Source organism: Mauremys mutica, chromosome 8, assembly GCF_020497125.1.
Source record: "Mauremys mutica isolate MM-2020 ecotype Southern chromosome 8, ASM2049712v1, whole genome shotgun sequence".
In the NCBI taxonomy this organism is placed as follows: domain Eukaryota; kingdom Metazoa; phylum Chordata; order Testudines; family Geoemydidae; genus Mauremys; species Mauremys mutica.
The window spans coordinates 23,387,171-23,413,416 of NC_059079.1; the positions used below are offsets into that span (position 1 = coordinate 23,387,171).

The window sequence follows — 26,246 nt, forward strand, 5'->3', positions numbered from 1 at the left end:
ACTCTGAAAACTTTCTTTGTGTGTGTTTATTTGAAATGTGTTACTTAAAGTTTGAATTTCCCTACAGATTACTAAAATGAAAAATGCATATAGCTTTACTTCAGCAGACTTAATTAAAATGAATGAAAGATGCCAGGAGTCTTTGAGAGAAATTTATCACATGACCTACTTGTAAGAACATTTCAAACTCTTTAATATTTGTGTTAACTTGATTTATTTGCCATATTAACAACTAGTTGTGAGGTTTTCTAATATATTTTCATTGGTAAATTATGGGGTCTTATAAAAGCACTCCAGATTGCAGAGTGAGTGTTCTTCATGAGAGAGCACATTAAAAGGCTAAATCTACATTATTCTGAATTATGATTAAAATGTATAGGGATTTATTCATTAGAAAGAAGAGTATCCATCACATTTATTAAACTTTTTGTAGAATATTATCAACACAAAATGACACCATGAGTATAGCAATTTGGCAATTTGTAGCCATTATTTATATTAAGTATGCCTTTCATTTTAAGTAGAATTACCTTCAGTTTTTCCATAAATTATGCTTATAAAGGGACCCAAGGGCATATATTGTTCTCTTTTCTTCTAGATCACAAAAGCTAAGAGAGGCTATTTTTGGCTACATCTTCTTTTGGAGATCATGTGAACCCATTTTAAACATGAAGGACTCAAGAAACTGAAGAGTCACACTTTTTGGAGGACAAAGAACATCATTGGTTCAAAAACTGTGTTTTTTAGAGTCAATTTTGCACATGCAGCTCCCTTTCAAGCAGTGGAAGTTGCATCTGCAAAGCTGATGGCAGAATTTGGCCTAGAAGTTGTTCCCCAATAACTTACTACGCTTTTTAGAAATTCACAGAATTGCCCATGTTTACAAATCTCGATGGCATTTATGTAATGCCTGTCATCCTAGTATCTAAGTACCATATTGACATTATGAACTTAATAATTGCTTTATTGCTGTAAATTGTGTAAAGCAATAAAATATAGTAGTGTACAGTAACTAATTCAGAGCTGTCTGCTTGCAGGATAGTGTGTAAACTACTGAGTGAAATCTATGAACATATCCATTGCCTATACAAACTCTCTGATACTGTGTCAATGTTGGATATGTTGCTGTCATTTGCCCATGCCTGCACTCTTTCTGACTATGGTAAGTTTCTTTCTAAGAGATGGTAAATATAAATAAAAATGCTGGTAAAGCTACACCCCTGTCCCCCAATATTTATATAATAGTACCAGGTCTAGTTTGTGGCTCTTGTATTTATCTCTTCATATATTAGTCATTTATAGAACTAAAATTGGATTTCAGTTCAGTGTATGAATTACTTTTATAGCTTCACTTTTCCTACTTTTCTTTCCCTTTTTATTCATATATTCCCCCACTTGCTTCTGAACACAATCTTGGCATGTTATCTGAGGATGGAGGGCTAAGATGTTATTTTTCTGTAATAGATCATGAGGACTTGTATAAAAGATGTAATCTCTACCTGAAAACAGCCCATTAATTCCTCCAAGTATCCTGTCTTTGCTGATTTGATAGCTATAGGTCAGGTCTTCTACATGGGAATATCCTTTCTGATTCTTCCACTCTTGCTCATGTTGAATAATCCCTTCTTTGTGAATAGTTCTTGTCACGGGGTGACTGACCTTTTAGAGAGAATTAGGGACAGTCTACCCATGACTAAGGTTGGTAAACCAGCCTTGGTGACTAATTGGTGGATTGGGAGCTAATCGATTGCCCAGGTGGCTGATTACTGCTCAATTAGGGGAGCACCTGATTTTAATAAAATTACCAGAACTCAGTCTGGAGAGAAGGTCAGCAAGGAGCAGTGTTGGGGAAAAAAGACTCCTGATGACTGGAGACAGCAGGCAATAGAAAAGGGGAAGGGTGTCCACTCTTGTCATGGAATAGACAAATGATCCCTGAACCTCAGTTCCAGGGAGAAGAACTGGATCATATCTTTATGCTATGTTAGCTAAAGCACTGGCAAGAGTTCTACCCAAGCTCCAGTGAGAACTGGGAAGGTGAAGGTGGTACCTCCAGCTCTGGCGAGGAGGATGGAGGGTTATTTTCTGTAAACAGTAGAAAGACTGTTCTGAACAGTACTCCAGCTCCAGGGAGGAGGACTAGGAGCCTCATGATGCAGGCAAAATACAGAACTATGTAAGAGGGGTCTCCCAAATCTGGAGCTAGGAGTAGGATTAAAGGCTTGAGTGGAAGGTTTTTCCCTGTTTGGGATATTTGTTTCTGTTAATTAAAGGGAAATGCTTTAAGGCAAGCTTGTTTTGACTTATTTTGTAGATACAGGTTGGGGCAAACTGAGGCAGCACCTTGTCATGCTATGCCTGGCAGAGGAGTGAAGCCCCCAACTCAAGTAGCAAGATATTATTCAACAAGAGGAAGAGTAACAGACTCGGAGCTCTGCATGAGTGATTCTTATTTTATTTAAAAATTTAGCTTTTTAATAATTGTCATAGGTTTATTTTGTATTTAGTGCTTAACATTTCTTATAATTTTTTCTTGGTTTAGTTCGTCCAGAATTTACTGATACCTTAGCAATCAAGCAGGGATGGCATCCCATTCTTGAAAAGATATCTGTGGAAAAACCTGTTTCTAATAACACGTATATCACAGAAGGCAGCAATTTTATCATTATTACAGGACCAAATATGAGTGGAAAATCAACTTACCTGAAACAGATTGCGCTCTGTCAAATTATGGCACAGATTGGTGAGCAACAGTTTACCTTATAAGTATTCTTTTGCACTACTCATATTGTTTTCTACTGAAAATTTCATTATTTACTAAGTGGAAAAATGTTTCTAAAAATAAGATGAGATTTTATGTGTATTACACAAGGCCAATTTTTAGCTATAGTGTTACTACCAGTGATAACATAAGGTAACTTGTACTTTTATTTTATTTTGCAGGTTCTTATGTCCCAGCAGAATATTCTTCTTTTAGAATTGCTGAGCAAATTTTCACTAGAATTGGTATGGATGATGATATAGAAACAAATTCATCAACATTCATGAAGGAAATGAAAGAGGTACAAGTTTAATTATTTTAGTATCAAGGGCCCTAATTAACATTAAGCTGGTACAGTTTACATTGGTTTATGGATATATATTTCATTGGCACTGAAGCACTTTTATTTTAGACAAGCACATGTCAGGGATAGTGTAGGAGTACTTGGTCCTGCCTCAGCACAAGGGTCTGGACTAGGTGACCTCTCAAGGTCCCTTCCAGACCTACATTTCTATGATTCTGTGTACAAACAAAGCAGTCAAAGACAACTTGGCTTCTGTATCTCTCTTCCATATTGTATGTCATGAGGAGAGAAGCATCTTTTAGAAAGGTAGGTCCCAGGCCGTTTAGGGATTTACAGGTCAAAACGAGCATCAGAAAATCAACTCAGGAACTAATAGGCTGTCACTATCAAGCACAGAACTTAACATAGTCTTGCGTGTTATGTGAATCACTGTCTTAATGTGATTATGGGGAAAACAAACCTTTACTTAACAAGTGAATTTTGCATCAGCTTCAGTTTCCACATGAATATAAGATGCATCCCTTCATTACAGTAGTCTAGTCTTGAGGTGATGCATCTGAAAGAAATGTTAACTACTGGATGGCTGTTTGTAGAGTGAAAGAAAGCTGTCTGGATGTTGCTGCTATATGATCCATTAGTTACTGCTCAGAGACTAACCAGAGACAGGTGATGACAACCTTCTACCATGTAGTCTCCATTGTTACGTGCTAAAGCACAACCAATATTGTCAAATTGGCATCCGAACATCACCCAGTGAAGTCCCGGATTGAACAGCAATGGAAATAGTGACTCTGCAAAAAGTGACTCCATCCAGAGTCACTTAAGAGAATTGTAGACCCAGCTCTAAGAATTTGCCAATTGAATGTTGAAGTTATTTACCAGCCTAGAAGCGACCAGCTAGCTCATGTTACACGAGACAACATGATTAACATCATTGCCCTGCAAGAAACGCAAGAACCACGCTGCCATATTGCTGGCTACAATCTCATCACCTACCTCCATCTCCCAAAACACAGCCTTGATACGTGCATCAAGCACAGCATTGAGGATTATGACACGATAGTTGCTAGGAGCAACTCTGGAACCTTCACCATCTCAGTAAGAATCATCAAGAGAAGAGTGTTTAACGTGCATAAACCACTGAATACAGACTTGTCTTCTCCCCCATTACCCACAGTCTGTTGCCTGGCTTATATATATGTCATTGATTTCAGTCGCCACCATACAATGTAGGGCTATGCTAGTAACAATATTGTGGATGAGGCACTTGTGGAATTGTCATCAAATGAAGACACAGACCTTCTTTTCTATGCAAAAGACAGAGGCACTTTTCATTCTGCCCCTGGAACAGATATCGCAATCCAGATTTCTGTTTCATCACCGAAGACCAGTTGAAATCCCTCAGAATACGTCTAGCATTACTTTTGCTACTTTCTACACACCTGGCATCAACTGGTGTTAATCCACACTGGGTTTGAACTCCAGTAGTCATGTCATTGCCCAAATGGCAATAGAAGTAAAGAAGAACCAAATAAATACCGCAACATCCCTGGCAGAGTCACTGAATCTAGCGTGCCATCAAAGATGACTCAAGACAGTTGAAGATCAGGATTTCACTTACTCCAGCCACAAAGCTTGGCTAATTTTGCATCAGCTTGGGGCGGCAAACCCAGGGGAACATCAAAAGCTGGTCCAATTGCAGCAACGCTTCTTATGAACTCAAAAGTACTAGGGGACAAATCGACTAAGCATAAAGTGTGCAGAGAGCTCTGACACATAGTCAGCTCACTACCTGTCCCCAATCCCCCTATCATTTCCCTTCACCCAGAAGGAGGTGAATAACCTTGGAAGAATATTTCTTATATTGGCAGCCAAACCAAAGCCCACTAAAGGTATGTCTACATTGTGTATTCCTTTAAACGGTGTATAGCATACACACACTACATGCCCTCCTCCCCCCAGCACAGGTTTAAATAGCAGTATAGACAGTAAGGTATTGTTTAGGTGAGTATAGTAAAGACATGCCTGAACCTTGTACCCTACATGGCACTCTGCTCACCGAAGCAGTGACTCCCCCATCTATACTGCTATTTTTAGCAGTGTAATGTCCTGCAACTGGGTCCCCACTGCTGGAGTTTTTCCAGTTGCAGGAAAAGACTCCAGCAGCAGGAAAATGTTCTGGCAGCTTCCCACTGCTGGAGGATTTCCCTGCCACAGGAGCTGCTGGAGCCTTTGCCCCCCATTTAAGACTCCAGCACCAGAGAGCTACACCTACTAAACATGTGGTGTGCAGTGTAGACAGAGGCTAAAACTGTGGTGTCAGCATATCATCTAACAATCGAAAAACTAGGGCAGAGCTGCACATGAACGTCTGTGATTAGAAGATAAAACTGCAAAATGTCTTGATGTGATGTTAGACCAAAGCCTCACATTCCACTAGCCCAGGGGCGGGCAAACTTTTTGGCCTGAGGGCCGCATCTGAAATTGTATGGAGGGCCAGTTAGGGGAGGCTGTGCCTTCCCAAACAGCCAGGCATGGCCTGGCACCAGCCCCCATCCAACCCCCCCTGCTTCTCGCCCCCTGATGTCCCCCCCGGACTTCTGCCCCATCCAACTTCCCCATTCCCTGATGCCCCCCCCGGGACCCCTGCCCCATCCACCACCCCGCTCCCTGTCCCCTGACCACCCCCAGAACCCCTGCCCCTGACTGCCCCCCGCCACCCCATCCAACCCCTCCTCTCATTCCTGACCGCCTCCCCAGGACTCCTGCCCCATCCAACCACCCCTTCTCCCTGTACCTTGACTGCCCCCAGAACCCCTGCCCCTGACTGCCCTCCACCGCCCATCCAACCCACCCCCTCCTTCCTGACTGCCCCCCCAGGACCCTTGCCCCCATTCAACCCTTGTGGTCCCTGCCTTCTGACTGCCCCGACCCCTATCCACATCCCTGCCCCCTGACCACCACCCCAAACTCCTCTGCCCTCTATCCAATCCCCTCGCTCCCTGCCCCTTTACCAGTGCTCCAGTCGCGCCACCCAGAGCACCAGGACAGGTTGGAACCAGCCACGCCACCACGCAGCACAGAGACCGGGTCAGCACTAGCTCTGAACTAGCACCTGAAAAATATCTATGACAAAATAAAGATGTGTGTAAACCCCATCCATAAGCTGTCAGCAGCAACCTGGGGAGCCAATGCAGAAACTCTACAAACCTCTTCACTAGCCTTTGTCTACTCTGCCACAGAATACTGCTGACCTGTCTAGACACACCATTTGTCAATTCTCAACTAAACACCATCATGCATGTCATTACAGACACAGTAAAATCAATGTCACAACCATGGCTTCCCATACTGGCACATATCAGCCCACTCCAAATTCGTTGCTACATGAGGGAACAAGGATTTTCTGATATATGAATACCTAAATAATATATCAAGATTCCAACTCAAATCCAGAAAGCTGTTTTGGCTTGCAGCACAAGAGTTCGAAGACTCGGGGTTCTCCCATGAAGTCAGTGGCGAGCAAGGTGAAAGGACACCAGTGTAACATGGAAACACCTCATCAAGGACTCAACTGAACAACCCACTGGCTTTTCACTCACATGAAAATATGCTACATTTTGAACTGAATGTGCTGATACACAATTCTGTTTGTGAGTGCAGAAACGGACTTCAAGCTATGAAACACCTTATCAACTTGTGTCCCAAATGATCATATATCAGTGGTATTTCTTCCATCTACTCTGCGTCACCTGAAGCAATCAATTGGATTGCCAACTTAGATCTGGACATCTAACAGTACTGTTTTTAAGCCATATGAAAGAAGAAGAGTTTAACTAGACCTCCATATTGCAAACAGGTATTAGTAACTAGGACAACTGGACTTCTCAGGAAGCAGGGCAGAAAAATAATACCAGTAAGTTATTTTTTAAAACTTTTCTAAAATAGGCCTGCTATCAAATAAGGTAGAAAACCCCACAACCATCCTTTTCTCTACCTGTTGCTCCTCTCTACAACGCCCTCCAAACTTTCTACCTTGCCTGCCATCTTCTCTTTTTTTCTTCAAGATTTTCAATGTGGGTTATGGACTTTAAGACCTGCTCCCCAACCAGCAAGCTGGAGATGAGCAGGAAGTTCTAAGAATTATTCATAATAGCTTTTCTCTAAATCATGTCACCGTTTTAAGTCCAGTATCTCTGAAACCATTCCAACAGGAGTAGAAATCACTGTTCCATTGGACATTAGTCTTGATGTTTCATTAGGTATTGTACCTTAAATTATTGTTGGGCCATATCTGACTATTGCTAGTACTCCACTTGAGACCTCATTTTGAGGAAAAATTACATATTTAGAGAGAAAAAGGCAAACACTTTTGTGGCAAGATGTTTTGTTTGTTTTAAAATGCCAGCTGTTTGGAAGCTGCTCAGAGGTGAAAGCCATGGATCTTCTGAAGGATTCTGTTCTTTAATCACATTACCAGTGGACTTTTTGTTGGTTTGTTTGGTTTTTGGGGGGGGGAGGGGGGAGGGAGATTTAAAAATATACTGCTAGAGATAACAAAGTATTTTTTTTCTTAGATAACATATATCATACAAAATGCTAATGACAAATCACTCATCATAATTGATGAACTTGGGAGAGGTACCAGTACTGAAGAAGGTATTGGCATTTGTTATTCAGTGTGTGAATATCTACTGAGTTTGAAGGTATTTTTTATATTTTTTAATCATTAGTCTCTAAAATTTGTATTTTTTTCTCACGCAGACTTAAAATGGTACCAAATAAAAACATTTTCTCATACTCCAGTCTTCATTTTATGGACAATTCTGATCTAAATAATACGGATACACTTACTGGGATTTATGGATAAAAAAGAGATTGATCAATAGATAAGAATAAGGACAAGGATGCCATACTTCCTGCCCTTCTAATACTTGTCCTATTCTTATCCCATCCTATTCCAACCACACAATCATCCCTTGAACACACTCCTTCTAACCCTTGGCTCCATTCATGTTCCTTCCCGTTCTTTCCTTTGGCCAAGACTCTGCCTTGGCTTTTACAATTTGCAGTGACTATACCAAGAATGAGACTGACAATATCCCTAAAGTAGTTGTATGGTAATTGGTTCTATGAGAATCCTGCAGTATTTGGTTCATGAAATGAACCCTTCTGTTTGTCTTTCCGTGTTGAAAGCAAACTAACTAACCTCTTCGGTTTTGCTTGGAGATTAGCGTTTATATACCTAAATCTCCAAAGGGAACTCCCAACTGGCTGCTCCCTTTCCATAATTTGTTGGGATCCTCCACCCTGCATCCCCCTTAACTTAAAGGAGCGTAGACAAGGTGGCTTATCAAGAGAAGTAGAAATGGCCTTTAAGTGGGGAGGAAACTCCAATTATTTCCTAGCTATGTGATTAACTTCAGCATGTTGTCAAACTTTTGCAGACCTGGACATAGGCTGGACTCTTACCCGGGCTTATTTTGGAATACTTTTGCAGATTGGTTTGAAATGTTCAAATATTTCTCATAGTTTTAGCTGAAGGACAATATATAATATCAGAATGTTCAGGCAATTTTGTGAAAATTCTTGACAGTAATTTTGGTAAAATAGTATGAAAGTTAGGAAATTCTGTATTAGTGGCTACATTTTTATATTCCATTGGGAAAGGGGTCAGATAATCCAGGTTGGGAAGATCTGTTGAGACATCCAGTCCATCTCCCTGCCAGTAAAGGATTGTATCCAAATTCATATTACTGTTTATTCCTAGTCTAGTTTAAAATATGTCATGTATTGAGACTTCCATTGCTCCTCTTATGAGATTGTTCCATAGCCTAAAAGGTCTCTCATGTGTTTTTCTGATATACAATCTAAATGGTCCATTTTTGTTATATCATTAGGTTGATTAAACTTATGTTCAGCAAACTATATCACTTAATTTAAAAATGAAAAGGCTCATTTAATATATTTTTGAAACTGCTTTAAAACTGCCTGTATTTGGAGCTTTCTTTACTATTTTGCTATAATCATGCCCATGTTTACAGTACCAAAGAAATAGATCTCTTCATTCAATTTAATATTTTTTAGTAATTTCAGGGCATTTTTTCAAAGCAATGCATACAGGTTTAGCCATCAATGAAAGTCATATTGCTAAATCCCTGTACCCACTTTGAAAATATATATTTTAACCTTATTTTGCTTAATTATAATGAATTATGAAGGATTACTTAATATGTTATAATATATCCTTTTCTGTTGCCTAATTTAGGCATTTACTCTATTTGCTACACATTTCCTGGAACTGTGTCACATAGATGCTTTATATCCCAATGTGGAAAACAACCATTTTGAAGTGCAACATGTGAGAAACAGTGCTGGAAATAAGGAAAAAATTACTTATACTTACATACTTTCGAAAGGACACACAGAGGAAAAAAACTATGGTAATGGACTTCAGTATTGATATTAATAACTTATTAAAAAGTACATAAGATATATTAAACTATTAGGGTCTAACATTCCTACTATCCACTGACAGATCACTCCATATTGTGAATAATTTTTACATAGTAACTGTTACAGGTTCAGCGGTGGCCTAGAAGAACTTCATCACGCTATTGAAGATGCCATCGCTTGGCTGACGACTATGCACACACTAAATAAATAGGTTAAAATACTGTTCCACTTATTTTTGTATTTTAAATAGTTGTATAATAAGGTAGTTATTTTGTGTCCACAGTATGAAAAACTTAATTGTCTAATAAAATGATCTTTCTGCTCTCAGACTTCACCTGGAATCTTCAACTGGTTGAGAACACGGTGACCTGAGATGAGTCACTCTGAGCACATAATAGCTGTACTGAGTGCTCTGCATTGATTTCCTGTTTGATTATGGGAGCAATTCAAGGGGCTGTGAGATAGTCTTAAATGGATGCCTGCACATTCAAGACTTATCTGAGAGCTGCCTCTTTTGTCTTTGCTCATATTGGATGATATAAAAGAGTTAACTAAAAGTGTACCCATTTGGCTCATCCTAAATGAATGAAGTTTTATTAAAAATGACAAATTAATGTTCATAGATGGGTGCCTCAGTTTATTTATGCAGAGAGGTGCTTTTTATCCTTTGAAATGTCAAAACTGTGTTCTGGGGAAAGTGGGTTCATTTATCCTTTAAATTTAATATAAACTGTAGTGAAGCAGACTGTGTAACAGATTAAAACATTTTATTTATGTCTTATTGTCATCCATTCATTTCTTTATAGACCCATAATCCTTCAAGGAGTGAAAAGAATCCACATAATGTTTCTGAGGGCTAGTCGACACTACCCCTTATGTTGATATAACTTATGTCACTCAGGGATGTAAAAAAGACACCTCCCTGAGCGATGCAAGTTACACTGACCTAAGTGTGGTGTGGGCAGCAGTACATTAGTGGGAGACGCTCTCCTGCCAACATAGTTACCACCTCTCACGGAGGTGGAGTAATTATGCTGATGGGAGAGCTCTCTCCTTTTGGCATAGTGTGTCTTCACCAGACATGCTACAGTGGAGCAGCTGCATCAATGCAGTTGCGCTGATGTGGTGCTTCTAGTGTAGACCAGGTATAAATGCTAGATTTTTTAGTTGAGCCCTGATTTAGCTGATTTAATCAATAGGGAGTTGTCTCACAACACACAATTTTTACAAGTCTGAGATAGCCGAAGACTATAAATTATTTGAGTTAAAGTTAGAATTAATTTAATATAAAATGTTCCTTCTATGCCTTTATCAAAATTTCACTGCTAATTTGCCTCACATTGGTAACACAAGGCCAGTTTTGTGGATTTTTTACAAAATGAATTCTGAAGAATTATACATAGATTATAGGACTGGAAGAATTCATGTCCACCACAGATTTCTTTGCTTCCCCACAGAAAAATGACTTTCTGACAGGGAAGAGCAGTCACACACCACTCCCTAGCTGTGCAGGTACATTGCTTCAGGCACCCAGAGCAGCTGGCAGAGAGGTAAATCACCACAGGGATGGGGACACCCCAGCCAGTGGCTTCTACCCTAAACCAGGATTAGCTGCTAGTCCCGGCTGGGCTGGAAGGAAGCAGGAGAGGATGGGACTTCCTCTCCCCTGCAAGGAGACCAACGCACAGAAACCTCCTGCAGCTGCAGGAAGCTCAGCATCCTCCCCTGCTTCCTGCCCCCATCACTCCTCAGCTGTGGTAGGGGAGGGGTCACTGTTCAGGGAACTGCTCCCCATCCACCCAACCCCCGTGCGTCTGGACCTCCTGTACCCAGACATCCCTGCCAAGCCTGGCCCTCACCCAGAACCCCCCTGGCCCTTCATACCTGAACTCCATCCCAACCCCTGAATCAGGAGGCCCCCTGCACCCAGAACCCCTGCCTCTGGACTCCCACTCCTGCACCCAGCCCACCCCCACTGAGCTTCCTGCACTCAAACTCCCATCCTCATGAGCCTGAGCCCCCACATCCAGACTCCCATGCCACTGGCCCCCAGCTAGCTGCACCCAGACCTCCACCCCACCAAGCCCCACTCCCCAAGAACCCAGACCCCCCTGCTGAGACCCCCCCACACCCAGACCCCTCTGCTGAGCCCCAACCACTTTCACCTGGAAGCCCGTGTAGAGTCCCATTGCCCTGCACATGGAAGCCCCCCAATGAGCCTCTGTGCATCCAGATCCCCTCACACCTAGACCCCCAACTGAGCTGCCTGCACCCAGATTGTCCCACACAGAATCTTCTCATTCCACACCTGGATCCCCCCCACACACTGAGTCTCTCCACACTTAGATCTTGCTTGGTTGAGCCTGCCTGCCCCACACCTGGTGCACCTGGTGCAGAGGGCAGGGCCCCAGGGTGTTTCTGGGGCAAGCCCAGGCCTTGTGCTGTGTCAGGGTCGGGTGCAGCCTCACCACTGAGTCTGTGTCCCAGGGAGTGGGGAGGCTGCAGGGTTATCTCCCATCTTCAGCCGGTGGCTTGTGAGCCCCACTGCCATGTTGTAGCCTCTGCATTTATTTATTGACAAAATTTGCAGAATTTTTGCAGAATTTTAAACTGTGTGCAAAATTTTTAATTTTTTGGTGCAGAATGCCCTCAGGAGTAATGTTCAGTTGAGGCACCTGGTCTGCCAGCATCACTGGGGGATTTAAGGACTCCTAGGAGCCTTGCTGTTTCCTCTCAGCTTTCAGGGGAGGCAGAAGCATGCAGCCCAGCTATTGAAAAGAGAAGCTTTTCAGCAGCTGTTGGATTGGGTTAGGCCTCAAGTTCTCCTAGACCAGTTAAGGGATGGAGGAAGAATCAAACATCACACTCTTGGGAGCAGGACAGGCATCGGTGATACTCTGTCCCTCTTCCCAAAGACAAATGGCTCATCAGGTTAGAGACTGGAACACACAGAGTCTCAATCATTTTCACTGACCCTGGAAACCAGCCACTCAAATTCTGCTCTCCACCTCGTTCTCCTCACTGAGTAAGGCTCCTTCTGTCTAGGGTTGTCATCGCCGAGGTACAAAAAAACAGGACATCTGATATCCTGAGCCCATAAAAATGTATGGCTGACAGCGTGTATTGATCACCCTTACAGATTTCCTGGGACATTATCTCAGGAAAGGACGAACCGGAGAAAATCTGGACAGGTCGCAACCCTACTTTTGTTCCACACCCAGCTCTTCTCTCTTCCCTGTTGGATCAGAATTAAGTGAAGGCTGCTAAACCCACTTCCCAGCTTTTGTTCTCCAATCCTCTTAGTGAGGGATTCGTCTTCCTACTCTGTAGACTTTGCCTCTCCTTCAGTAATGGAAAAAGAACTGCCTATTCACAGCCCTAGTATTACAGCTGATGCATCTGAGCATGAGCAGTTAGTGACATCAGCAGTTAGCTTGTGTCATAATAGCTATTGTGATTACACAATATATATGTTTTAGAGCAGGCATCACTACAGACCCTGAGTAACTTGATTTAATCCTTGCTCTCCATAAGTCAGACTGCTATGAAAATTATTGAGTTCAGATACAGAGGAGAGGAAACATATAGGGGAATTAAATAAAAATTCTTTTTGGAAAAATTTCATTTTAGAGTGACATTTTGATTAAGGTAAGTATTCATTCTGGCACAGACAGTGAAGGACTACTTCATATTTTTTATATTTAGGATTAAAAGCTGCAGAAGTTTCTTCTCTACCACCATCAATAATTTTGGATGCAAAGGAGATCACAACTCATATTGCTAGACAAATTTTGGTATGTAGTAGTAATTTGCAGTAGTTACATTATAGTCTTATAAAACACATACCTTCAATATATTCTCATGTATTGTCTATTGTTTGATAAAAATGTAAGTAGCTCAATGATATATTACAGAGGTACATAAGTATGGCACATAAAAATAAGATCTAATGATACAGGCAACTGTGTTACTGGTTATTGGGAATTTTTAAAGAAAATCAGTTTTACTTTTAACAAATTTGCTAATAAAATGACTGCAAGAAAGGAAGAGAAGGATTTTATTTTCAAAAAACTTCTTTATTCCATGAACTGTTGCGGAAAATAAATAAATCTGTACTTTATTTATATAATCTTTGTAACCTTAATTCACCAGAATTTTACAGACTAAGAAGCTGTTCATAGGATAGATTTCAAATGGATTTCTCAGTTCATTCTGGTGTTAGGTCAAGAAACTAGCCATTATGTTTTTGGGAGCGGTTTTAATGGGTTTTACTGAAGATCACTGTCAAATGACAACACAGAGCTCTGTCATTACTATTATGAAGTACTAGACGTAGTCCTAGATAGAATCTGCAAATGGTATATCAGCAGACTCAGATATGGGACAGGCAGAAAACAGCCAACATTACTACTTCAATAAATGAATATCTGTGTTCACATTTTAATATGTGTGTTTATTTTTAAGAACAGCAAAAGCAAAGAACCACTCCTGAGACATTAAAACAGAGGGCTGTATACCATCTAGCAACAAGGCTGGTTCAGACTGCAAGGAACTCTCGATTGGATCCAGACAGTTTGCGAATATTCTTGAAAGGCCTGAAAAAAAAGTATGAAGCTGATTGTCCTGTGTCTGGACAAGCACAAACTGAAGATGGACAGTAATTTATAGCTTACACTGATGGACTAATTTATTTGGTGAGGGCCAGAATATTTATTTTCTGTATCACTGACATGTAATGTTTTTTATTTTTTAAAATCTTTGATTCTCATCATAAATTATATTCACTACTGAAGCACCACATTCTCTATATGTGGGTATAAATAGTTATTCCTCTGAAGAATTTTTTTGGAGCAAATTTTAAACAGAAGCATTTATTTTGTATAAATAGTATAACTATGAAACAATTTTTTTCCATATGACTCTTGATATGTCAGTAATGGCCAAAAGTCCCTATATTTTTAAGAACAGCAAAAGCAAAGAGATTCTGAAGAGATTGAGGGTAGGGGGCCCCACTCCATTTTGCTAGAGCTTGGTGGAGACACTACTCCAACTCTTCTCTAGCAACAGATGACGGTGAAAGGTTTATTTCAAAATAGAAAATTAAACCTTTTACAGAGTCTGTCAGTACATCTCTCTACCTCCTGGAGCTGGATTAAATCCTTCTAAGATGCATGGCCCCAGTATGGAGAGAAGGAATGGATCAAACCAAAGACAGGGAGTTGTGGTAGGCAGACAACTTATTTGCTCTTCCTGGATATAACTCCCTGGAAAATGAGGTGTTGTTTTGGCCTTCCACCAAATGACACCTGTCTGTGGAATAGGTCAATCAACAGCAAAGCCAGCATCCTTGGCCTTTTTACAGAAAATTGCACATACATTGACATGGTTAAGCTTTTAGCATTCCTGTTGCCTAAACATTAAAGGAATCTCATTAACATTAAAACTACATTTGACTGAACATGCTTTTCATGTACTACAGTTACAAGCAACATCTAAGATTACTTCTTTATAATTATGACAAAGACTAGAAAAAGTATTATTTCAGCTCTGTCTTTTCTGTTTGTTTTTTTGTGCATTTGACAACACTTTAGTCACTTCACTCAAATGTAGATGGCTAGTTTTTCTGTCTAGTTTCATGCAGTGATATATTGACATCACCTACTAGCCAGAGGCAGGGCATTTACCACACCTCTGGAAATAATTTTGGCTGAAGGTGGCCAAATTTAAGGTCCAATCACAGCTCTGAGTTGGGACCAGTGAGGATCTCCATCCACCTCAGTGGAAGCTCCAGGAGGGATTCCCTTTAATCTTGTGCCCACCTTCTCTTTAAGCAACCAAGTGGGGGCACAATCTAGCCTATAAAAAGTTAGTTAAACTATTCATACTTTAAGGATTTATTTAAGTGTTTGTATAAATTTAATAAATAGACTTTTCTAAATTACAGTCATTTACTTTTTTCTTGGGCATATTTTATTTTCACATATTTAAAAAATATCAAGGGAAAAAACTTTTTAAACTCAGTCTCCAAGGTTTCCTTTTCAAGAGTGTTTCCTGCCGTAGCTGTGTCAATTACAAAGCGAAATGAAAGACACAGCATTTTGGTTGAAGGCAGTTTGCAGCAAAGACTTCACAATCCCCAGGGGCTTCCAATGATTTTACATTGATTTTTAAATCAGTTGAAAACACCGCCAATACATTTTTTTCTCCAATGTTTTCCCTCCCTTTTACGGATTATTATTATTCACACAGCTCCCAAAATGTGATAGACACTTTACATAGACATGACTGGTCTCTGCTTCAAAGAGTTTACAATCGAAACTGAAGATGCAGACAAAAATGGGAGTAAGGAAGTAACAAAGAAAATTAATTCTTGCCCACTTGTCCCAACAACATTCCCACTGAACTGTTCTCTATCTTATCATTTTAAATCTCTTGTTATATGTGGAGATTGTAGGGATGCTTCAAGGCAAGGCTGCCTAACACTTTCTATTATAAGACCTTTTTTTTCAGTTGCTTATAACTTCGCCAAACTTTAGGCTGAAATTTCTCATACTGGATGTCTGCCTCAGGTTGATTCTTTTTGGATCCTTATGGCAAAAATAGTTCAGCTGTTTCTCAGAACAAGGTTAGGGACATATAGATTGTTTTGCCCTCATTAAAAACATTCTTACAACTGTTTCAGTGTGAAGCTTCAGTATCTCCATGGTTTAGAGCAGGGACATGAAATTTGCTGAAGGGGGAAGTGCATTTTTCTGTACCCATAAAAATATACCCAAATTTGGCATAATTATAGGTCTCCGAAAAACCAGAATTCACACATGCTCAGTAGAGAATTGTTAGATTTTGGCAACTAAATTCTCTAAAGATTCCATCTGTTCCAAGTATGCTGCAGCCTGGGGCAGCAGGGGCTGAGAAGAACTTTTCTGTAATTGTGCTTCATGGCTGCCAGCATCCACTGTGGCACCAGACACCGGAACGGAAACCTAGGGAAACACTCTCAGCTGTACTCACAATGTTCCTGCATTATTGCTTCCTCATGTGCAGATTCCTAGAATATCAGTTTCATGGGTAGTGTTAGTCTATAGAGTGTAACTTTTTAGCCATAACTGAACATTTTTATTCCAAGCTGAACACACAGAATTTGATGGCAAATTACTCAGTTCCTCGGAGGAGAGAGTGAAGGGAAAAGGCAGTTAGGAAAGAGCTATTGACCTCCACATCTGTTTTTTTTTCATAAGGTACCAGACAGTTTATGCAAAGGTTACTGCAGACACAGAGTCAAGGTCTCTAACATGACAAACCCAATCTTATCTCCCTGGCCTGTCAGATTGACTAAAACTGGTTTTAGTCAATCCTATCTCTAACCACTATAAACCACCCTCCTTTTCCAGAACTGGAGATAGACTCCAAGATTCCTGATCATCAGTATTCTACTGCTAACTAGGAAATAGTTGCATAACCCACTGGGAAAATGCATGTTAAGTCCTCCTCCACTGGGTGGTCTACAAAAGGGTTGTTACTCCTGTAGCTCAATAGTAAGGCTCTAAGATAGGAATCTGAAGATCAGTAAGTTCAAACCCTGCTGATCTGTGTGGGAGGATTGAATAGTTGCATGTGCTTCATACATACGGAGAGACCACCGCTTTAAAACAGATTTTGTACTTTGAAACTATGTTGCGCTGTACACTATGATTTGAATCACCAAAATACTTATGTTTTGTTTCTGGAAAGAAAGTCTCCTAAAACAGGTTTCTTTCAAAAGGGGAGGTTTGTTCACACAGCTTTCCCAATAAAGCATCCCTTTTATGCTCATGATTTTTCCATGTTTGGACTGTTTTGAATTTGTTTCTAAAACATTGTTTTCCTATTAGACATACTCCCAGGAGAAGACTTTCCAGACCTCCCATTTAAATCTGATTGGTAAAAATGAGTAGATGATGAGCCTTAGTGCACTGAGCTACCATACCAACAATAGAGTGTAGCCATGATGGCACAGCAGCCAGAGGACCTAGCTGCCCTGAGAATGTGCCTAGTGTCTTAGACAGGAACTTACTTGGGGTAGCTAGCCACTCTGACTGCTATGACCACACTCTGTTCTTAGCATGCTAGCTTGATCAGAGCTAGCACAAGTATGTCTCCTCAAGCTGGGAATTACACCCCAGCTCAAAGTTCAGACATTCTTTTAGGAGAATGATTTAAGCCTTTTCCTTCTTCTTCCCTCCCTCCAAGTACCAAACACTTTCTTTGTGCATGTTTTATGTATCGAAATGTAGCATTAAAAGCCCATAATTTCCTGGGGTCCATCTCTGGCCATTTTGCACCATTTCCATGCAACTCAGTTGAAGGTAGGTAGAGTGGAGAGAAATGGTGCATTTGTTCCCTCTCTAGCTGTAGCCCAGGTAGTACAGTAGGTAAGTGTTATGAAAGGTCAGGGGTAGGGAGAGACTGACCATTTTAAAATCAAATACACAAATAGGAAACTATGAGGAGTGTTGAGCACTGCTGCAGGAGAGGGACAAAGGTAGCTCTGAGTCTGTGCTCTCCCAGTCCTGGGGCTGCTTTATGCCAGGCTAGTCCCATGGTACATGTAAGAAGAGCCTATTCTAATTGCTTTGGCTGCCTGTTGCTCCAAAAAGCCATTATGGCAGCCCAGAATTGCCAGGGTTCAGGATGCCTTAGCCAAGCCCCTTGCACTCTACAAACTGATTTAGTGTATCTACCACACTCATTGATTTCCCTTATGCTGGCAGGATCCTCTTGCAGTCAAGTAAGGCAGCATTAGGACAGCTTTGCACTGATGGAGCTGCACTGATGCTGGTGAAGGTCTGGCGCATACAGATTAATTCACATAATTAACAGCAGGAATTTGAGTACAAAAACACAGGAGAAAAAAAAGTTTGGCCTGATGTGAAATGACAAGTAAGTTGTCCTTTATTTAACGACTCCCCTGGGTCTTGAGAAGTGAGTGAAATTTATCAAGATTATATTCATTTTCCAATTTCCTACTAACCATAGCTGTTCTGTATGTGCTGTGTAAATTCCAGCCATGATTTGACCTGTTATTTCTCTTTTCAACTTCTTGTAATTTAGAATTGAAGATGGATCTGGAAACCTTAATGTGGGGCTAAAGTATGGAATGCAGGATTTTTAGACCTAGGGTAAATGTGTTTGGTATTAACAATGGTGGATTAGCTATTGGGCCAATGGGGCCCATGTCCAGGGCCTCTGGCCAATTGGGGTCCCCCAGAAAAATGGGCACCCCTGCACCCTGACCTACTCCACCTGCCCAGCATTCCTGCCTGCCCGGTGGTATAGTAAAGGGAGTGGACTCTGAGGGTTCTTTTTGTGTGTGTGGTGGAGAGAGGGAGGGACTCTTGGAGTCCTGGTGCAGGGAATGAAGTTGGGAGGGAAGTTATGGGGCCTCATGATGAAGAGGTAGGTTGGGAGAGGAGGAGAGATATGCGGCCTTGTAGTGTAGGGGTGGGGTGGGGAGAGGGGGTAGAAGAGAGAGAAAGGGAAGCCTGAGGATTTTGTGGTGCAGGGAGATCCACCTCCAACAATGAATGGTTGTAATTTCATTATTTTGCTGAGGAAAAAATTAGATAATTACTATTGTCTCTCCGCTTTCACAATGAGAAGGGGAAGGTATTTTAACATGATTTTTGCTATTAATTTAGCAACTTCAGGAGGAATTTAAATCAATTAAGCCCACAAGTTTGAGTCATACTTGGTATTTCTGTTAGCACAAAATGCAGTGCTCTTTTCAAATATGATAAACTACAAGAAAGTGTTTCCTAACAGGTAAAGTTGCATAATACAATTTTATGTTAATGGAAATATAAATTTACATTTTAGAATGCTGTTAAAACCTTCCCAGCTTAACTCCTCTGTGCAGCATTGAACTCCTTTCTAGTTTTTATATGACATTCTTATAATAATTAAATAGCAATGTGTTCATAGCATTTGTACTATCCCAGATGTACTGCGGTGAATGGAGAAAGGGAACAATTTCCTTGTTGGTCTTGAATTTGTTCATGTAGTTGTGTTTATGGATCAGGCCCTCCCTAACACATTAACACTGAATAGATTAAACAAATGCCAATCTTAAGCAATGGCAATATGGTACATTATAGGCTTACAGATATGAATGCTAATAATACCATCTCTCATACAGACATTAAAAGTTTCTCATTTTATATTAAGCTACTATGTGAAATGCGTTTGTCTTGTACTGCTAAAATTAAGTGATTATTAGCATTAGAAAAGATGTAAATTACTAGATTCTGTTCAGGGAGCATACGATCTCTATCTGCTCATTATCTGTCTGATTATCTCATGCTTGCTCCTATTACAAATTGCAAGGATCCTGGATAGAATTTTTTAGCGAAATTATTGACCAATATTTATTTTGCCTGTATAACAAAAAATCCATAAATTAATTTGCCTGATAGCAAGACTAATGGTAAATAGGCATCTTAAACTTGGCTTTTAGTTGTTTACTGTAGATAGCTCAACAAATTCAAATTACAGTTAGTATAGTGTTGACTTTAATGCTCCAAATTTAACTTTTTCTATACTTAATATCTGGTACACTTTATTATATAGGCTTGTTTTTAAGGCTGCAGACCCATAATGAAAATTGCTTCTGGGTGAAACTTGATTAGATTTTTACCCATATGAATGGGGTTTTTGTTTATACGTTCTAAATATATATGTTTATTTCATTGAACTGTATATGTAGTAATCACATCTTCCATCTGCTTACCTGACCACTCATAAGTTTGATGTGGCTATTAGTTTTAAGTATATTTATTGTCACCACTGGGAGAACCATAGATTTCTTACAGAGGATTTTGCCAGCTGTTAATTTGAGCACCTGGCATCCACCCCAGGTTCTATTTCATACATCTTAAATTAAAATAAAATCCAGAAAACATACTGAACTTTTAATTTTAAGCATATGAGTAGTCCCACTGAGTTCACTGAGACTACCTGTGTGCTTAGAGTTAAGCATGCACGTAAATGTTTTGCAGGAGCAGGATCAGCATGTTCAGCACCTTGCAGAAGAAAGATTTTTATGAAAGAAGGGTTTCTTCTCTATTTTGGAAGGGACATTTGAAAATAGGAAGTAGAGCTTGGTGAGATGGATACAGGAATACTGTCATAGGTCTTCTCCCCCACTTGGAGCTGTTGGGTTCCAAGATGGGGACCTGCATGGACTCCTCTAAACTAAAATTCTAGTTTAGATCTGGTTCTCGCTGCCACCAGTCAGTTTTCTAAGTGTCTGACACACTGCCTGTTCCCCCAAAAACTTCCCCTGGGAACACAGATTCAATCTCCCTGAATCTCAACACAAAGGGAAGCAGCCCACTTCCCCCCTCCCTCTTTCTCCTAGCCTACTCCGGAGAGATACACACCGATTCAACTCCGTGAATCAAACCCAGGAGGAACTCACTCTTCCCCCCTCCCCTTCCCCTGAATTTCCACAAGAGAAGGAATTAACCAAGTCCAAAGAAAAGAATTTATTAAAAGAACAAAAAGAAAGTACACTATCTCTGTAATACCAGGATGGAACAATACACAGGGTCTAACCTATAAACCTGGAGAGAATTCCCCCTTCCCCTTTCTTTCTCAGTAAAAGCAAAGTAGCAACAACAGAAATAAAGTTATTCCTTGAGCAAAACACACAATTGCAAATGTAGAAATAAACTTATAATACTAATTCGCCTTTCTAATACTCACTATACTGGATAGTAGGAAATACTCCAGGAGAACTTGGAGACATGTCTGGCCTCTCTTAGATTCAAAGAGAGCACACAACTCAAACAAAGAACACAGACAAAGCCTTCCCTCCACAGGGATTTGAAATTATCCTGTCCCTTGATTGGTCCTCTGGTCAGGTGTTTCTCAGGTTACTGAGCTTGTTAACCCTTTACAGGTAAAAGAGACTTTAACCCTTAACTATCTGTTTATGACACGCCCCCCAAATCGCAGACAGTGGGGGAACCATACTGGCAGTGATTTCCTCCTAGAACTTTAAAATAAACAGATTAATAACACACATGCACTATTACATATACTACTAAGTATGTAAACAACAAGATATTTGACATTTAAGAACACTTTTTAACCATTTGACTGGACATACTTGGCAACGTCCTTGCCCATCCCCTCCCAGTGGAAGGACTTCCCCAACCTGTCCTTGGTTCTGTCCACCCCAGAATGACCACTGGGATGTCATGGCCCAAGCTTAAGAGCTTGTCCCAGTACTTAGTTGGAACTACCAACTGTTTTTGAGGATGCTGGCCTTTCTGGTGTCCACCAGAAAGAATCTTTTTATATAAAAGTCCTTGTTCTACAACAAACTGGGATTGATTAGAAGAGCTGAGAGGCGGTGGGTTGCTCCGTGCCACCGCCCAAGCTTTGTTAAGGCTGTCATCGGCTTCCTGCTCAGTCTGGAACTGTTCCCTTGAGGCTGGAGACACCAGTTCCTCCGTAGACTGTGGACTTGGGCTTGGTCCCTCTGGAAGCGATGTAGGTGATGAGGTTGTTTCCGTTGACTGTGAACCGCTTTCCGCTGGTGCACAAGGTGATATTTCAGGCTCTGGCTGAGCCTCTTGGGTAGGGTTGTCTGCTGCTTTTGCCAGTTCAGGCCCGCTGGCGCCCTCTGGCGATGGGGTTGGAGACGGGTTTGCAAGCGCTGGTGTCAGAGCTGGCAATGGTTCTGCCGCTGGTTGCTCTTCCAGTTCCGGTTCTGGGACTGGATGTACTATGGCTGCTGTAGTTGTTGGCAGGAGATTCGGTTCCACCACCTTTATTTGGGTCTCTGGTAACACAGACGGGGTCCTGGTGGATGGCTCAGGAATAGGGATGGGAGTGGAAGCTTGTTTGGCCTGACTGCGGGTGACCACTCCCCCCCCCTCTTGGCCAGCTTCACATGGCTGGCCAAGTCTTCCCCCAGTAACATGGGGATGGAATAATTGTCATAGACAGCAAAAGTCCACTTTCCTGACCAGTCCTTGTACTGGTCTTCAGGGATGCTGTACCCATGGCAGGTCCTTTTAAAATTTTTTAAGAAGGCCTCAATGTTCTCACCTGCCATGTAGGTGGGAAATTTCTTGGGATGGGGAACAGTGCCTGGAGAAGGATTGTTAGGGTTGGCTGGAACATTTGGGTTAGCTCTTGCTAATTCCAGGGCCTGCTGGTGGGCCTCCCTCTGGAGCTCCAATGCCCTCCTGTGGTCAGCCTCTTGCTTCTCCAGCTCTCTCTTGTGGTCAGCTGTTTGACTGGTACTCATCTCTTTGTGCTTTCTGGTTCTGGCCACACCCCTCTGCAGTTAGTGAACTGTATTTCTTGGTTCACAAATTCCTACCCTTTTCTATTCCCGGATAGACTGAATAGAAAAGAAACAAAAACTCTGTATTTGCATTTGGTGTTATGCTGATGTAGCTGGTTCACAGCTACCAACTGTGCTTTAGACTGAGAAAGAGAAAAAAAAAGTCCCCCTCCTCTTCACAGCACTAAACAAACCGGTCTAGCAAGTGCCTCTTGCAAATTCTAAGTATCTCTCAATAGGGGTCTCTTCTAACAAAAGCCTTGCTAGAAAACCCTTCAGCCAGCCTCGCTGAAAATCTCCTTCTAACAAAACCTTGTTAGAAACTGAATACTTCTAACCCCCCCTCTTCTCTCAGGTTGCTTTCCTGCTCTAGAAGAAGAGAATAGCTCCTTTCAGCTTAGCCCAACTGAAAAAAACTCCTTATAACAATACCTTGTTAGAAGCTGAATACTTCTACCCCCCCCCCCCTCTTCTCAGGCTGCCTCCCTGCTCTAGAGGGAAAGAATAGCTCTCAATGGCTCCTGGTTCTTAATACCATCCCACCCCTGCCACCATGTCATAGGTCTTCTCCCCCACTTGGAGCTGTTGGGTTCCAAGATGGGGACCTGCATGGACTCCTCTAAACTAAAATTCTAGTTTAGATCTGGTTCTCGCTGCCACCAGTCAGTTTTCTAAGTGTCTGACACACTGCCTGTTCCCCCAAAAACTTCCCCTGGGAACACAGATTCAATCTCCCTGAATCTCAACACAAAGGGAAGCAGCCCACTTCCCCCCTCCCTCTTTCTCCTAGCCTACTCCGGAGAGATACACACCGATTCAACTCCGTGAATCAAACCCAGGAGGAACTCACTCTTCCCCCCTCCCCTTCCCCTGAATTTCCACAAGAGAAGGAATTAACCAAGTCCAAAGAAAAGAATTTATTAAAAGAACAAAAAGAAAGTACACTATCTCTGTAATACCAGGATGGAACAATACACAGGGTCTAACCTATAAACCTGGAGAGAATTCCCCCTCCCCCTTTCTTTCTCAGTAAAAGCAAAGTAGCAACAACAGAAATAAAGATATTCCTTGAGCAAAACACACAATTGCAAATGTAGAAATAAACTTATAATACTAATTCACCTTTCTAATACTCACTATACTGGATAGTAGGAAATACTCCAGGAGAACTTGGAGACATGTCTGGCCTCTCTTAGATTCAAAGAGAGCACACAACTCAAACAAAGAACACAGACAAAGCCTTCCCTCCACAGGGATTTGAAATTATCCTGTTCCTTGATTGGTCCTCTGGTCAGGTGTTTCTCAGGTTACTAAGCTTGTTAACCCTTTACAGGTAAAAGAGACTTTAACCCTTAACTATCTGTTTATGACAAATACTGTGTAGTTTTGGTGTCCACATTTTAAAAAGTATGTTGAAAAATTAGAGGGGTGCAGGAAAGATCCACAAAAATTATTCAAGGGCTGGAGAAAATGCCTTATAGTGAAAAACTTACAGCTCACTCTGTTTATTTTATCAAAAAGAAATTAGAGGTGACTTGATTACAGTGTATGAATACCCTCCTGGGGAGAAATTATTGGTTAGTAATGGACTCTTTCGTCTAGTGGAGAATGGTATAACAAGAATCAGTGGTTGGAAGCTGAAGCCAGAAAAAATCAAATTGGTAATTAGGTGCAATTTTTTTAACAGCAAGGGTGATCAACCTTTGGAACAAACTACCAAGTGGCGGATTCTTATTCTCCTGATTTCCTCAAAACTGCATGCCATTCCGGAAGATATGCTTTAGCCAAACACAAGTTATTGGGTTTAATACAGTGGTAAGAGGGTGAAATTTAATAGCTTATGATATAGAGGACGTTAATCAAGATGATTTAATAGTCCCTTCTCGAATCCATCAAAATGCCATGTAAGCTTCCTTGAGGCAAGGGCAATGTCTTCATATGAGTTTGTGCAGGATTATAGAATATCAGGGTTGGAGGGGACCTTAGGAGATCATCTAGTCCAACCCACTGCTCAGAGCAGGACAAATCCCCAGACAATTTTTTTTTTAAACCCCACATCCCTAAGTGGCCCCCTCAAGGATTGAACTTACAATTCTGGGTTTAGCAGGCTAATGCTTAAACCACTGAGTTAGTGCTTTAGGTCAGCAGTCACATCACACTGTCAGTACCTGGCCAAAGCAGGGAAACTAATGCTCCAACCAGCAGCTCAAATTCAGTGATGAATCCTAATCACATGCCACCTGAGGCACATTGTGCATATGCTAAGAAGAAGTGGGGCCCTGGTCGTAATTAGGGCCTCTGGGGGCTACTGTATTACATTTTTGAATAATACAAAATAAATAATTTCCACTGATACTTTGCCACCCAAAAACCCAGAAAAATATTGGTGGAAATGTAACTTGAGTCTTGATTACCACCATCACCACACAGCAATTGCTAGAATTTCAATGTATGCCTGCAGTAAGCAGGACTGACAGCCCTAATTTTAATTACAGAGTAGATTTTGAAATAAGCTGTTCCTCATGATGTCTCCTCCCAAAAAGATAGAGTGGCCAAGAAAAATAGTTTTATGCATTTTACTTGGGTGGATGGCGAGCCCTGAATATTTTAATATACAGCCCTAAAGAAAATGACCCAAATAAGTTATAATAGCAGACTTCATAAACTTTTATCCCCTTTGTGTTTTTATTGGCCAGAATGATGGCTGTCAATTAAAGGAAACCCGATTTGACAAATACTGTACATGCTCTTCCTTTGTTGTTCTATGATTAGAAGGATAAAAATTATCTATTGAACAAGAAATTCCAACATTGTATCCTGTTACAGAGAATCATTTAATATACTTTGGGCTGCAGAGGTCATCAAAAAAATTGCAAGGTCAACGAACAATGAAAAATTGACTGCTGCTTCTTATGTGTTTTAATAACTGTATTGTCAAAAGAAATGACAATCCAATTTTAACATCGTTGTCCTTGAAGTACCTTTGGGGCCTACCTTCAAATGTAATACAAGATCAGAAGCATTCAGGAAAGGGGAAATCACAAACACAGCCTTTGTTTAATATTTTTATAATATGCTGATTGATTGGTTTTATGGTATAATATTTAGATACCTATCAAAACATTATCGAAAAGGAAGCAGCAGCCAGCCTGAAAGAAATGTAGTTTCTTATGACTGTTTTGAAAAGTTAGTACAGAACGCTTTTCTTGTCCTGTTTCTCATAGGTTATTTTGTGTGTTGTGGCATGATCTGTCTCAGGCATTCCAGGTCTGTTTCTGTAGCAGGCCCTGGCCCTATTTGAAGATCTAGATTAGTGGGCTCAACCTCTTTATAGCTAAAAAACCATTTAATCAACAAATGGAGTCAAACCAGTGTTAAAAAAAAAGAAA

The 26,246-nt window shown here is 40.9% G+C and overlaps 1 protein-coding gene and 1 long non-coding RNA gene across 11 annotated transcripts in view; one reads left to right on the plus strand and one right to left on the minus strand.

Annotated features, from left to right (window-relative positions):
- The window catches only part of LOC123376023, a 42,259-nt gene extending 38,164 nt beyond the window's left edge, over nt 1-4,095 (minus strand). The window contains exon 1 of the long non-coding RNA XR_006581661.1: nt 4,062-4,095. This is a non-coding gene — a long non-coding RNA (uncharacterized LOC123376023). The remainder of the gene's footprint in view (nt 1-4,061) is intronic.
- MSH4 (mutS homolog 4) overlaps nt 1-26,246 on the plus strand; it is a 104,895-nt gene that overhangs the window by 55,931 nt on the left and 22,718 nt on the right. For 3 of the 10 annotated variants that reach the window (XM_045027619.1, XM_045027625.1, XM_045027626.1), the window contains 8 exons: nt 68-171; nt 1,038-1,162; nt 2,543-2,743; nt 2,944-3,062; nt 7,643-7,771; nt 9,334-9,508; nt 13,227-13,315; nt 13,991-18,263. In XM_045027619.1, the coding sequence (XP_044883554.1) occupies nt 68-171; nt 1,038-1,162; nt 2,543-2,743; nt 2,944-3,062; nt 7,643-7,771; nt 9,334-9,508; nt 13,227-13,315; nt 13,991-14,182 (1,134 nt within the window). In that variant the 3' untranslated portion in view covers nt 14,183-18,263. The other 7 variants (XR_006581660.1, XM_045027620.1, XM_045027623.1 and 4 more) reach the window with 7 other exon arrangements.